This window comes from Labrus mixtus, chromosome 3 (genome assembly GCF_963584025.1).
Source record: "Labrus mixtus chromosome 3, fLabMix1.1, whole genome shotgun sequence".
Classification (NCBI taxonomy): Eukaryota; Metazoa; Chordata; class Actinopteri; order Labriformes; family Labridae; genus Labrus; species Labrus mixtus.
The window spans coordinates 5,888,701-5,901,692 of record NC_083614.1 but is presented as its reverse complement, the minus strand read 5'-3'; the positions used below and the strand labels follow the sequence as shown (position 1 = coordinate 5,901,692).

Here is a 12,992-nt window from a genome sequence, read left to right as displayed (position 1 = left end):
TAAATAAATGATCTTATTAGTCTTTGCTCAGTATGATATATAACAGTACTGAGCAGGGTATATTTAGATTGTGGTTCATGTGCAGATCCTTTACTCTCCAGTTATAAGTCATTAAGGTGAGGTGAGGTGACTTTAATTGGACCTTGAGTGAGTCTGTCTCCTTTTACATACAAACGACAGCACAGAACAAAACATGATAAAGTGACAACAGTGCTCAATGCTAAAGTGAAGAGCCCTTAGTAAAAACACAATACAATACTCCTAAAGACTATATACCATCAATCAGTAAAACATGATAAAAACAAGAATGAAAGACAAAATAAAAAGTGCAGATCAATAGATAAATAATAAAACCACTAAAATGTCTTGTTTATCTCACTGGTGGCTGTTGGGAAAAAGCTGCAGTTATGTTGTTATAACACTAAAAATCAGTAAAAGACAGAGTGGAGAATGGTTTTGGAGGTATTGTGTCCTCAAATCAAGTCATACAAAACAAAATCAGAATTAAGAGGCAAATCATGCACCAAGGCCGTGAAAGCCACAGAGGGGGGAAAAAACTTCAATTTCCAAAGTATGTCTTGAGCTTTAATTGATAATTTCTGGCACATTAACAAAGAACAATGGTTGCTGCAGCCTCTCTCAGTTTCTTTTATAGTTAAAGACCAATAACCTTTTCCTTGGGCCTGCCAATCCTATGTCTTTCTCTTCGTTTGCATATTCACCTAGTGAGCCCAATCGACATTGGACTGTCAGCACAAAAGCATTTACAAGTACTCAAGTAGATGTAATCAGACTTATTCAGTCAAATCCTTCGATTAAATAAATGCACTTTTAGACATAACTTCACAGGTTAATCCTCACACTGATCACTCCAATAGAGTATCAATATGTTCTTTGTAACCACTGATTAACAGCCAATATGCTGCATATATGCCTTCTAATAAGAAAGTATTTAGGGTGAATATATATGTCTTAAATAGTTACATATTATATCAATGCAACATGAATTGGGTTTTTTTTCGGGGGATAAACAACACAGTGAAACTAACGTTTGACTTATTTTTATCTTCCCAAATCCCAGCAGAGACTTTCTCTGTCTAAAAAGTTGTTTTGAGGGAACAGTCAGCCAAACTTTGTGTTCTCACACTCTTCAGTCTTCAAACAGTCAGATGGTGACTCCTCCGAACACACACACACTCACACACTCTTTCCCATAAACACTAAACTATCATTTTGCCAGTAGCCATGTATTAGTGCTGCTTTGTGGGGGGCATTTATGAGGCTGATCATATGGCGAGGTGGCTTGTCAGCTCTGAGTTCAGAACAGGAGATGAAGATTCATCTCCCCTGACACGCGCTGACATAGAAAACTATATTTAGCTGCTGGCGTCCGTGCGTAAAATGACGCTGGCGCACAGACGCACGAACAATGGTTGTGGACTGAATACTGATTCAGAGCGAGCAGAGACAAACTGTACCAAACTGTGAAGTCTGCTTTTGTTAAAGTTTGATGGAAACATTTTGTCCAAAATGACGTTATTCAACTCGTAATGGGGTTTGGCAAGTTCTAATATCTTTTCAGTCTGCTCTTAGTGGAAAACATTGGATTTATCTGTACACATTTATAAAAACCAAAAGTAGTTTTTGGGTCTGCAGAAAAGACATCGTTTTAATTAAAATGAACTTACTTTACATGAAATGAAAAATAATATTAACCTGAAAAAAAACTGACTTTTAGCAACATCGTAGCTCGACAAATTGTGCTGATGCACCTCATGTGTCATTACGAACTCATTAAAGAGAAACAGACTGTAACAGACCCTCTGCAGGACTGTTGATGAACTATGTCTCTGTCATTACGCACGGTTTGGTGTAGGCTACTTCCCGGCGCTCTTCTGTGATAGAGGGTGTAGGCCTACTGCACTTTATGAATAATGAAGAAAATGACGTAAACAATGCGGTCCTCTTTGCAGCTCGGGCTCCAGGCTGGAGGCGGGTGCAACGAGGCGTGATGCGGCGGTGACGTAGATTGTGTCGGGGATCTTTAATCCTCTGCCGCAGCAGCACAGCCGGTAACCGGAGGAGGGGGTAGCACGGTCGGACAGGAATGGACCGAACAGGCTAGGCTAGCCTACAGCAAGGCCGAAATAGCTCGGTCTTTTAGGTAGATGAAAATATCACCGAGGAAAAAGCGAGATTTAGGAGCAGAACGAGCCGACTAATCTGCACAGGCCGGACCCCCTCCTCTCTGCCGCTACCTGAAGCCGTTTCACTGACATTCTGCTTTTAAAGAAACGGTGGTTGTATTTATTTTTAAATCCATGTAATAGCTTTATTTAAAAGGCACATTTCGGTGTCGATTGACCGGCAGACGGATCAGACGCCTCGTCTTGTCGGTTTTCCTCCGCCCCGGTTCGCCCTTCAGCAGCGTCGCCGCGTCCGCGCTGTTCCTGTCAGCTGCTGCGCATCAGCAAAACATGCAGGATGAGCCTGTGGGGGTGACAACCACGCAATTACCCCCGTCAACCGACGAAAAGGACAGCAACAGCAGCACGGTCAGCAAATCCGGAAACCGACCGAGCCAGAGCGACAGGCAGAGCTGCCAGCTGAGCTCATTCAGTCCGGATTATAAACAGAACCGGGAGGCAGCCTACACCGACTTCAACCCAGAGCGTTTTATCCCGACGCAGCAGCCTCTCTGTGACCTTCAGCACAACCGGAAAATACATCAGCAGTTCAGTCGGCACACCGGCTTTAGCCCCTCGGAGTCCCCCCCACCCCTGGGACACTTGAGTCACCTGCCCGAGCAGCGCGCTGCCGACCCCCGCGGCTCTCCAACGGAGGAGGCTGAAGCTGATGCTGCGTCGCCATCGCCCACTTCCGTGAATCCAAACAGGCTCCAGATGGACTCCCCCATCGCCCACCATATCAACGGCAATGGCAGCAGCACCGGCAACATGTTGTCCGGAGGTCTCAGCGCCGCCTTCCCGAACCTCCCCACCCAGGAGCTGCAGACCAGCGGCGTAGGCGGCTCGTCCTCACCTTCCCTCCCCGGGTTCGGCACCCCCTGGTCCGTCCAGACCAGCTCCTCACCCCCTCCCGCACCCATCAACCCCATCCACGCCAACACCATTAACCAGATGCCCAACGCGGACTCTGACAACAGCTTCTACCCAGGTATCCCCTCCTCCATCAACCCGGCCTTCTTCCAGAGTTTCTCGCCGGTGTCAGCTAATCCGTGCGCCGGGATTAACGTGCAGGGCTTCAGCGGTCCTTTCTCGCCACAGATCAACGTCCCTCAGCAGCCGCAGAGCCGCAGGTCCCCGGTCAGTCCGCAGATGCACCCCCAGCAGGGAGCCTACCTGCAGCAAAGGAACAACTACAACCAACATCAGGTGAGCTGCTGCTGCAGGTCTGCATCACATGAAGCTGACAGGAGCTCTCAGCTCTTATTGATCTGTTAGGAGTCAGAAAGAAGGCCTCAGGCAAACACAGCTCATTGAATGAGGAAAGGTTTTCATTCATCCTTCATTTTCCGTGAAGGCCACAAGTGAGGTGTTCTCAGGTTAGGGAGCGTCTGCAAATAATCCACATCCGTTAGAGCGTTTTTTTTGTGTTTGTACATTATGTTCCCCAATCTTTGAAAAATAAATAATCTCATTTTCATACATTCAAGAACAGGATCATTTCATTTGAGGATGGGGAAAGGAGGAGGGGGTGAATAAGGAAGCATCAGTGAATTTTTGCCGTTGTTCTCTCCTGAAGCAGCAGTGGGATGTGGTCACATGACCTCCAGACCATCCCTGTCTTGTGGTTCATTCAGTGGGAACAAAAAGGCTCGCAGGGTCTGCTGTCCTAAATGGAGGTTTCTTATTAGGGAGAAATGAGAACATCCAGTATCTTGGTTTTGTGAGTTGTTTTTTTTTTTTTATATATGCATTTTGCAGACTGTGAGGGCAGTGTTTCTTAAACGGGAGTATTAGCACTCCTGGAGGCTCTTATGAGAACTGCAGGGGGTACTGGAGATTATTTGAATTTATGAATTTCAAAAATATTAGTCAAACTCACAATCAAGATTTTATAGTATGAGTTACAATTTTTTTCAAATGTTACACTTGATTTTCTTATATTCAAGTACATAATCTGTTAACTGACTTTTGAAAGACATATAGCTACATACATTTTTGTGTTTGAGGTGCAGTTTAGATATTGAATAAATAATTAAAAATAAAAATAAATAAAATGGATTCCTGTTTAAACAGTAACAACAATGCAGCTGAAAACATGTAAAATAAATAGAAATAAAATGAAACGAGGGCGTACAAAAATGTTTATTAGGGAGCTTGTTTTGGTGCTCGTTCAGACCCCTGCCCAGGCCTATTTTCAGGGAGAAAGTATGAACAGTTTTCTAAATACAGCTGGTCAGAGGGTACTATACATTTATATTTTAAGGTAGTCTGTATATTTGTTTTAGGGGTTTAAGCAGCTGTAGCAGTGGCAGAGCACATTTAAAGGTTGTGAAGGTGCGGTAGTCTTGGAGCTGACGTGTCAGTAGCTTCAGGTTTCTCAGGTGATTTGCATACAGGGTGTGTATGCAAGTGTGTGTGTGGCTTGGGTGTGACTTAAAGGGCATCAGTGGTGTCGTTGTTTCACTGACCTTTAACCCTGAAGTTTGATTGTGAGTGCTATATAAATAAACAAACCCAAAAAATGGAAGGAACTGATATCATTGAAATGTTTTTTGATTCAAATATTATCACAAAGTGCAGGTTTATTTTTGTTCAGTGTGAGAGGAGAAATCCAACGACACAATCTACACACACAAAAAAAACAGGATAAATATATAAATATGAAAAAGCATGAACATGTGTCTTTTTGGAGGAGAATATATTTTATTGAAGCAAAAAAAATCATTAAAGGAGAATTATTTAATGACACTTAGTTTAGATCATGCTGCTTTTTTAAATAATAGTATCATGTCATGTCAAAATGCGTTTTTCAATTCAGTCTTTTAGACTAAAACAAACATTTCTTGAATTCATCTGCAGTAGCCACTTTATTTGACAGTGCAACATATTTTTTTAGATAATATATTTTTCCATCTTACCACCAGCAACAGTTTATGGAAAAGTGGAAAGGTCTGGCCTACAAAACTATAAAAAGAAAGTTTTTTTTTAATTGAATCATTTTGAGAATAAAGTCAAAATGTGGAGAATAAAGTTGGAGATTCAGAATAAAATAGTGAACCAGGAGACGTTTTTGGATGCAATAAATAAAAATAAACCATCCTCTGTATAGATTTATACATATAAATAAAAAATAAATCGCTTTACGTTTTCTACTGTGTGGCCATGAAACGCTTCCGGGGCCGTACATAACTGCCTGTGGTTTCATTGAAAGAAAAAGGGGAATTTAGGTCACATAGGATTTTGAGCGTGTGAGAAACAGAAAGTCGATTGTCCTCAGTGTAAGATTTTCACGTGAAAAGCACGCAAGATTAAGCCTGATGCGATTCAATGTATGATATCCTTAAGAGTGGAACACAAGGTCCAGGTGGAGGGGAGAATGTGTGTAACTTACACTGGTGGTGTCGCAGCACACAGGGATACTTAGTATTATAGTCTTAAAGCCCTAAATCTTCTTATCCTACCGCCCCACTGCAGGAGCAGATCAAGCTGGGCTGTGAGAGAGAAAAGGAAGGACAGGATGAAATGAAAATAATATCATATAGATATTAAATATTAAAGATAAGACATGATTTAACCTTCCATATTTCCCTTGTCCTCTGCAGCCAATGGTGAAGCCCTCTCCATGGGGCGGTCACCAGGGCAACGGCTGGGGCTCCGGGGGGATGTCCTGGGGCCGGGACCACCGCAGAGGGAGTGGCATGGGCGTACCTGGCTCGGTGAGTCACGTCTCCCCCCTGAAGAAGCCCTTCTCGGGCAACGTCATCGCTCCTCCCAAGTTCCCACGCTCTGCAGGATCACTGGGGCCTAAGTCTTGGCTCGAGGAGAACATGTTCCGCACAGACAGCAACAGCAACACCTTGTTGCCCCTACAGGTAAATGTTTTGGGTTTTTACTGCGTTGTTTGGTGAAGCAGATAATGGTGCATGTTTTTTTATAAGCAGGTACAGTGTGTGAATCAGAAGCTTTGAAAGGTGGGAAAGAAACCAGGATCAGAGGCATAAAAACCAAACCATGTGAACAAGATATTGAACAAAGGGAATGGTTGGAAAGTCGGTGTGTGAGAGAAACTGTGAGGGCTTTCTGTTTTATCCACAGAGAAACTGAGAGTAAAGGATTCTGCATATTAAGCTGTACATTAACATAAAAGCTCCAGCTGTGGTTAGCATTTCAAACAGATGGGGGGAGTTTGAGCTGATTTGCTCTGCAGCCTTTTACTGAAGGTGTAACAAAGTGGGGGCTGGGCTGCTTTCACTTCAGGACGCAAAACATCTTGTAGGTGAGATTCAGCAACCAAAGCTCCTTTATACAGAAGCAAAGGTAAATCTATTTTATACTAAATGAGTGTGTCTTTGCACCTGTCAGAGAGATACACCAGTGCCTACTCATTTAACTATATAATACATGAAGTAACAGCCGGGTCTAGACAGTCCCTATTTGGTCAACAACAACATTTCCAATGGATTTATAATTTGGATCAACAATGTTTTAGGACAGACTATTTTTCTTAGCGATCGCTGTGTGTTGTAGAAATGTCTGATATACACTTTGGGTCTCTTTGATGTTTATTTGGTTTTTAAGAAATTAATTGACTGCAACAAAACCTTCAGTGAACTAAAATAGGCTGTCAGTAAAACCTTTGTTTTAACCTTCCTCTCATCATACCAGCGCTGCAGAATGATCTGAACGAACCCATCATAATTCACTACAAGAGACCAAAACACTCTGGGTTTATGAAATCCTTTCAAAAGTCACAGTTGTCTTGTTGAGATGCTCAAAGTGCAGAGTGGAGCGATGATGTTGCTGCAAAAATAGTTTCAGGAGAAAACTTCTGTAAAGAATGTTCTCCTCTGTGAAAAATGTGCATGTGGAGCATTGTGAGTCCTGGTATTCAAACGGCTTTAAAGAGAGACTGGGACTGAGAAGGAAAGTCATTGTGAAGTGTCTTAAAATGGTATTATATTTAATGGATAACAGAGGGCAACACCACAGCTTACAGTATCGAAGTCTGAATGTATGAGAAAATCAGCCTTCCTCTTACTCGAGTTCGTACCAAAAGCCATGTTTCCAGCGAGTGGTCCGGGTCAGTTTGGTTCTGGACGGTACGTATTTATTGGCATTTCCACTGTGAGAAGCTTGGAATGGAAAAATAAGCGGTCCGTACCCTCCTACTTTTTTGAAAGCCTTTGTTAGGGTGCCTAGCGTACCAATCGGACCCTTAAGGGTAGAGATAAACACTGAAAGAATCGTCACTTCACGGTCAACAGCGGTAATAAAGGAGAAACACTAAGCCAGCCAATGTTTAAATGTCCAATGGATTGTGAGAGCGTAATGTCAAGGCTTTTATTTTTATTTATATTATATATATATATATATATATATATATATGAGCGATAGGACAGTGGATAGAGTTAGAAATCAGGGAGAGAGAGAGTAGGGAATGACATGCGTGTCGCAGTCTTTTTCTACACTTTATCATGCTGCTATGATGTCACACTTTTTACGTAGCTTTGGCCATCCAGCATACACGCAACGCAGCACTCCACCAAGTAAGGGTACGGTTGGCTGGTGAAATGCAAGTTAGATCAGGGTTAACCGTACCAAACTGTCCTGAATCAAACCGGACATGGAAACGGGTCCCAAGTGAAAAATGTTGAAAGCATTTATTGACTCAATTTTAACCGTTGAAGTACAACATCATGTTAATTTAGTACATTTTGCACAATGGCTAATTGATAACCAAGTCTCTCACTAGACCTAAAAATACATTTTGTTTGAGACCTGTCTCTTGTAAGTTTAAATTATCGCCTGAATTTCACAGTTACAATCACATAAGGATGCACCATGCTAAGAGCCTAAGCCGATCATTTTGCATTCTGTAACAAATATTCACTTCTGGCTCCAAAAGATCAAAATGAAAGAAACATCTGAGAAAAGGCCAAACTCAAGGCTCTAAATGGAAGTCAACAAACCAGTGTAGGACACCATGGCGGCTATGTCCATTCTCCTGTATAGTCCATTTTAAATTCCCTGCAATAGTTAAACACCACAAAAGACACAAAAGGGGTAAAAGACTGAAGGATTGAATAGTGCTGCCTTAGTACTCGATCTAAATCTGTGTCAGATCTCCTCTTTTGCATCATGGAGGCCACAAGCTTTTAGATGATTGTTGGCATTAGGGGTTTTCAAAGACTAATAACTGGAAGTGGAGAATAATTCCATCTTACAGTAAATAGGTGGCCTACGGCTGATTTATAGAGTAAATACAGTTTACATCCTGTGAGTCAGAATATTGAATTATTGTTAAGGTACGGTCATGGAAGTTAAGGAGAACAGCGTCCACCTTAAGGCATTTCTCATTAGAGGATCCAATCATATACAGAATTATACCCTTGTGACCATTTTATCACATATTTCTATCTGAATACTGTAATAGTTGTTGGTTTTAATTCTCATAACAACGTTCAGTAAGGCTAGTGAGGCAGAATGATAGAGGCTCTCACTGTTGTCAGATAAGAAATCCACTGACTGTGTTTCACTGAAGATGGTGTTTCTCCATCCTCAGAGCACAGTTTATAACACAGGACACTCAGAAAAGGTCATAAAACTACAAACATGGTTCATTTATTCAGTCTCTACTTATAATAAACACATATAGTCATTGTTAGAATAAACAGAACCCTTTAATCACTTTTAACATCACTGTGATGACTCATTCAGAATACAGTTATGATAAAATGGTGTCATCACATGCTTTTACTGTTACTATGAGCTCAAATTATTTCTGATGTCAGTGCCAAGAACTGAAGAGCTTCCTATTCCAGGAAACAGGCCCCGACTCTGTGGATTGGTAATTTCCATAAACAGCGTAGGACCCAGAATTTTTCAGATTCCTGCTCTTTTCCTTCCTTCCTTTTCTGTTCAATGTTTGGCAGTCAGTGACACATCGCTGCTGTGTCATGTGTTTCACATCACACTGAGATCACACTGAGGAGAGGAGAGGAGAGGAGATAAAGGAGAGGAGAGGACAGGAGAGGACAGGAGAGCAGATCAGAGCAGAGGAGAGGAGAGGAGAGGACAGGAGAGCAGATCAGAGCAGAGGAGAGGAGAGGAGAGGAGAGGAGAGCAGAGGAGATAGAGGAGAGGAGAGGAGAGGAGAGGACTGGAGAGCAGATCAGAGCAGAGGAGAGGAGAGGAGAGGAGAGGAGAGGAGATAGAGGAGAGGAAAGGAGAGGAGAGTATCATTCTTCATTTTAGTAACAGTATAGTGTGGTTACTCAAACTTTCTTGGAATTAAACATCAATCATGCACGTGTAACCCTGAAACACTGAAAGAGGATATTGATCCACCCCCATGTGTCCTACAGCCCTGTGTGCAAATCTTTAAGTAGAAAGACAGTTGTGCATTGAACACTGTTGTTTGAAGTGTACCTCCTTGTCATTACATCTGGGATTATTTACACCTTTCTGCTGATTGGTACATTTCTGACACATTAAATTAGACTATTACACACTTATTCTGGGAGTTCTGTTTTCTGATCCTGAAACAGAAGCCAAACAGAACACACTGTTTTTATATTCAGCATGTCCCTAACCTCCTCTTTATTTCTGTTTGAGGCTACATGAGCCACTTCTAAGTTAACACCCCTGCAATTGTAATAATGTTAATGTTTTGGGTGCTTTGTGTGTAAAAGGGCCCTTTCAGACGCCACAACAGAACCATATGTTTACGTAAACAGACAGGGTGCTATGTTGTGTTGTGTTATTTAAAGGTACTACAGAGCTTTAACACACGTCCCTCCTGATTGGGTAAAACCTCTGATTGAACCGCTAATGAGAGAAAAGGTTCAACTTGAAACCTGCGTCAAGATTTGAAAAGAAATATGAATCTGTTGAATAAAAAAAGAGCTTTATGTGGATATTGATACTTTTCATTCCCAATAGAAGCCGTGAATTAAGCAAAGCCAACTAATAAGCCATAAATTACATTTAATTCATGCAGAGGGAAATTGTTGTGCAGCAATAGCCAAATGTTATAGGTAAGAGAACAAATACTGAAGAATACAAATACAAAGTTTAACCCACCAGCCTCATGACCTGACATCAACTCCACCATGAAATATCACAAACCAAATTTCTGATCATTTTCAACCAATCAGATGCATTCAATGACCCTCAGACTGTACGCAACATCTGACTGAACCAAGAAACAGAACAGAGCAAACATATTTAAAAAGTGCTTCATAGACTTTTTGACACCATTTTTTTTACAGGCACACATTCGCGACCCATTGATTACAGCTCACCAGTAGAGGACCACTGCTGAACATTATGACACCAATTGTAGCTAGAAAGTCTCAGTAATCCAGAGAAACAGAGAGAATATAAATTGTGAGATTGTAAAATGAGGCTGCAGCTCTGTCAGCTCTGTGATTGTTTGTCCATCATGCTTCATGAGGAAAGTGAGTTTTAAAGTGTGGCTCCTTCTGTAAAGAAGAGTTTTAACTGTGTTGATCAGTTTGTGATAGTAGGAGCAGGTTAGTGCTTTAGTGCTGTGTGTGCACACCATGGTGGGGGGGGGGGGGTTACAGTCAGAGCACCGGACAGAGCCGGTCGCCCTGATGAGCTTATTGATCGTGTTGTCGTTCACTGCTCTCAGCCTGCTGTATAGATTCACACAGCTCTTCATTATCCATACCAACACTATTGTACTTCACAAAAAAAAGAGTAATGAATATACATCTGGCATAAAGCAGAACACATATATCATCATATGTCATCCACCGCAGAACAGTCCTAACCTATTCCCAGAGCCATTAAATAATATCCCTGAAGTAGGCTAAAAGGTATTTTAACAAGACCCACTGCTCTATGACCTTTGACCTCTTCTCAGCTGACCCACAGCTACTGACCCCACTTACACTGACCAGTGACAGAGCTGGACACAGAACCCATACACTTCCAGGTGTGAAAAGAAAACTTGACACTGCCATTACGATGCTTAGACACTTAATGCTCGTCAAGTTATTTACTGCTGACTATCGGTGAAATATTTCTGTAACACCTTTTAAACATGGGGAGTATCTCAAGGTGAATAAAGTGAAGAAACAGGAGAATAAAACCAAACGAGCTCATTGAAACAGACGTCAAACAGCAAGAAAAGCTCAATGCACTGAATAATAACATTAGTAAAGATGAGAATGAGACAAAAGACGAGGGGGCAGTTAAAGACAGTTTTAAAGGTCATAAAATGATCACACAGTTTGCATTACTTATTACAGCCATGTTAAATGAGTTCACAGAGTTTGTATGTTTAGAAAACCAGCTGATGGATTATACGACAACAACGAAAGGCCAATGTGGGTCACTCCCATTAAACCATTAAGCGCCTTGTAAACTGGTGCAATAATCCTGCCACTCAATAAGAGCTTGAATTGTGAATTGTGTAATGTTTAAAATCACATCTAGAAAGAGGCTGGGAGTCAGTGTGGGTCGGCTCAAAGGCTGAACTTCTGAGCATGTCCTGACTTTACCCGGAGGGGGGGGGGCAAAAAATGCAAAAGTCAAAATCTGTTGATTCCTGCCAGCTCCCCCAGTGTGAAGAAAAAATAAACATGAACACAGCAGGTACAGTAACAGTCCAGATTGATGACGTGGTTCAAACTCCATTTTGATAGCCGAGGTTCCTTCATGTTGTTTTCTACTCTTTCTACTCTACTCTCCCTGTACGTGTTGTGATACCTACGCAAAAAACACGTCAGCATCAGGGCAGAGTAGGGTTGTCATGATACCAGAATTTTTCAACTTTGAAACGGTTCTGGTACAAATCAGACGATATGGATCCCTGTTTGGATACCCTGGAAGCAGAAATAGAAGACTAAAATCAGAGAGTGCCGTAGCTTTGCTGAATTTAAAGTTAAAATCAAATCATGGCTCAAATCAACTCAATCACATCCTCATCACACATAAACACTTCTTCATGAACTATGTTTGATAATGTTGTAGTGTCTTGATACAGTATGTTATTATGGCTTTGTTGTTGTGGTGTATTGGAGATATATGTTGCGGTATAGCTGTTTTTAAAGTCAAGTGCTCTTAGCCTATTATTATTTTAATATAATGTGTGAATTTCACTGTGGACTAGTGTAATGCCATTGTTCAGTGGTTGTGTACTGTCTTACTGTTGTGAAGATGTTGTTAGTGTATGTTTTGTTTCTTCACAGAGACGTTGTCTCCGTCTCCTGCCCAGGGACTACAGATGTAAATTAGCTTATAGCTAACTCTGGTACAGCTAATTGGCTGTACACTGTCCCTGTCAAAATAAACAAATAAATAAAATAATAAAATAAGACTGTATGGAATCATTGTCAATATTTGAGTGTCATTTAGACTTTGCATGTTTTATAGGGTGAGTCTGGACTATGTCAGGTTTCTGATTTTGCTGTTTTCATATGCAAAAAATGGATTTAGTTTCTCTTTTTCTTCTTGTGAAAAGGTGAGTTGTGATACAGTTTATTTCAATTTATGAATGGATTGTTTTGAAAGAAAAGCATTACAGTGTTATAATCTACTTGAGATCAATGCAAGAACAAGCTGTTCAGGATCCTGTTGGGTAAGGAGCCGTGGAGCCTTTAAATCATTTCTGAATAGAAAGTAAGAACTATCTCACTGATCACCCGATGTGATCTAATATCCTCCATCTCGTCTCTTCAGCTCCTGCTTTTTGTTTTCCGCTCCAGTCACACGCTGGTCCTGAGATCGTTCCCAGAATCAGGTCTATAGGCGCCTCACAAATATACACCTCCA

General features: G+C 41.5%; 1 protein-coding gene across 3 annotated transcripts in view; it reads left to right on the top strand.

Moving 5' to 3' along the window:
- Window positions 1-1,995: 1,995 nt before the first annotated feature.
- Window positions 1,996-12,992, top strand: part of cpeb2 (cytoplasmic polyadenylation element binding protein 2) — a 25,905-nt gene continuing 14,908 nt past the window's right edge. For 2 of the 3 annotated variants that reach the window (XM_061029553.1, XM_061029546.1), the window contains exons 1-2: window positions 1,997-3,395; window positions 5,792-6,061. In XM_061029553.1, the coding sequence (XP_060885536.1) occupies window positions 2,478-3,395; window positions 5,792-6,061 (1,188 nt within the window). In that variant the 5' untranslated portion in view covers window positions 1,997-2,477. Of the gene's footprint in view, window positions 3,396-5,791; window positions 6,062-12,992 lie in introns of all 3 variants that reach the window. The other variant, XM_061029536.1, reaches the window with a different exon arrangement.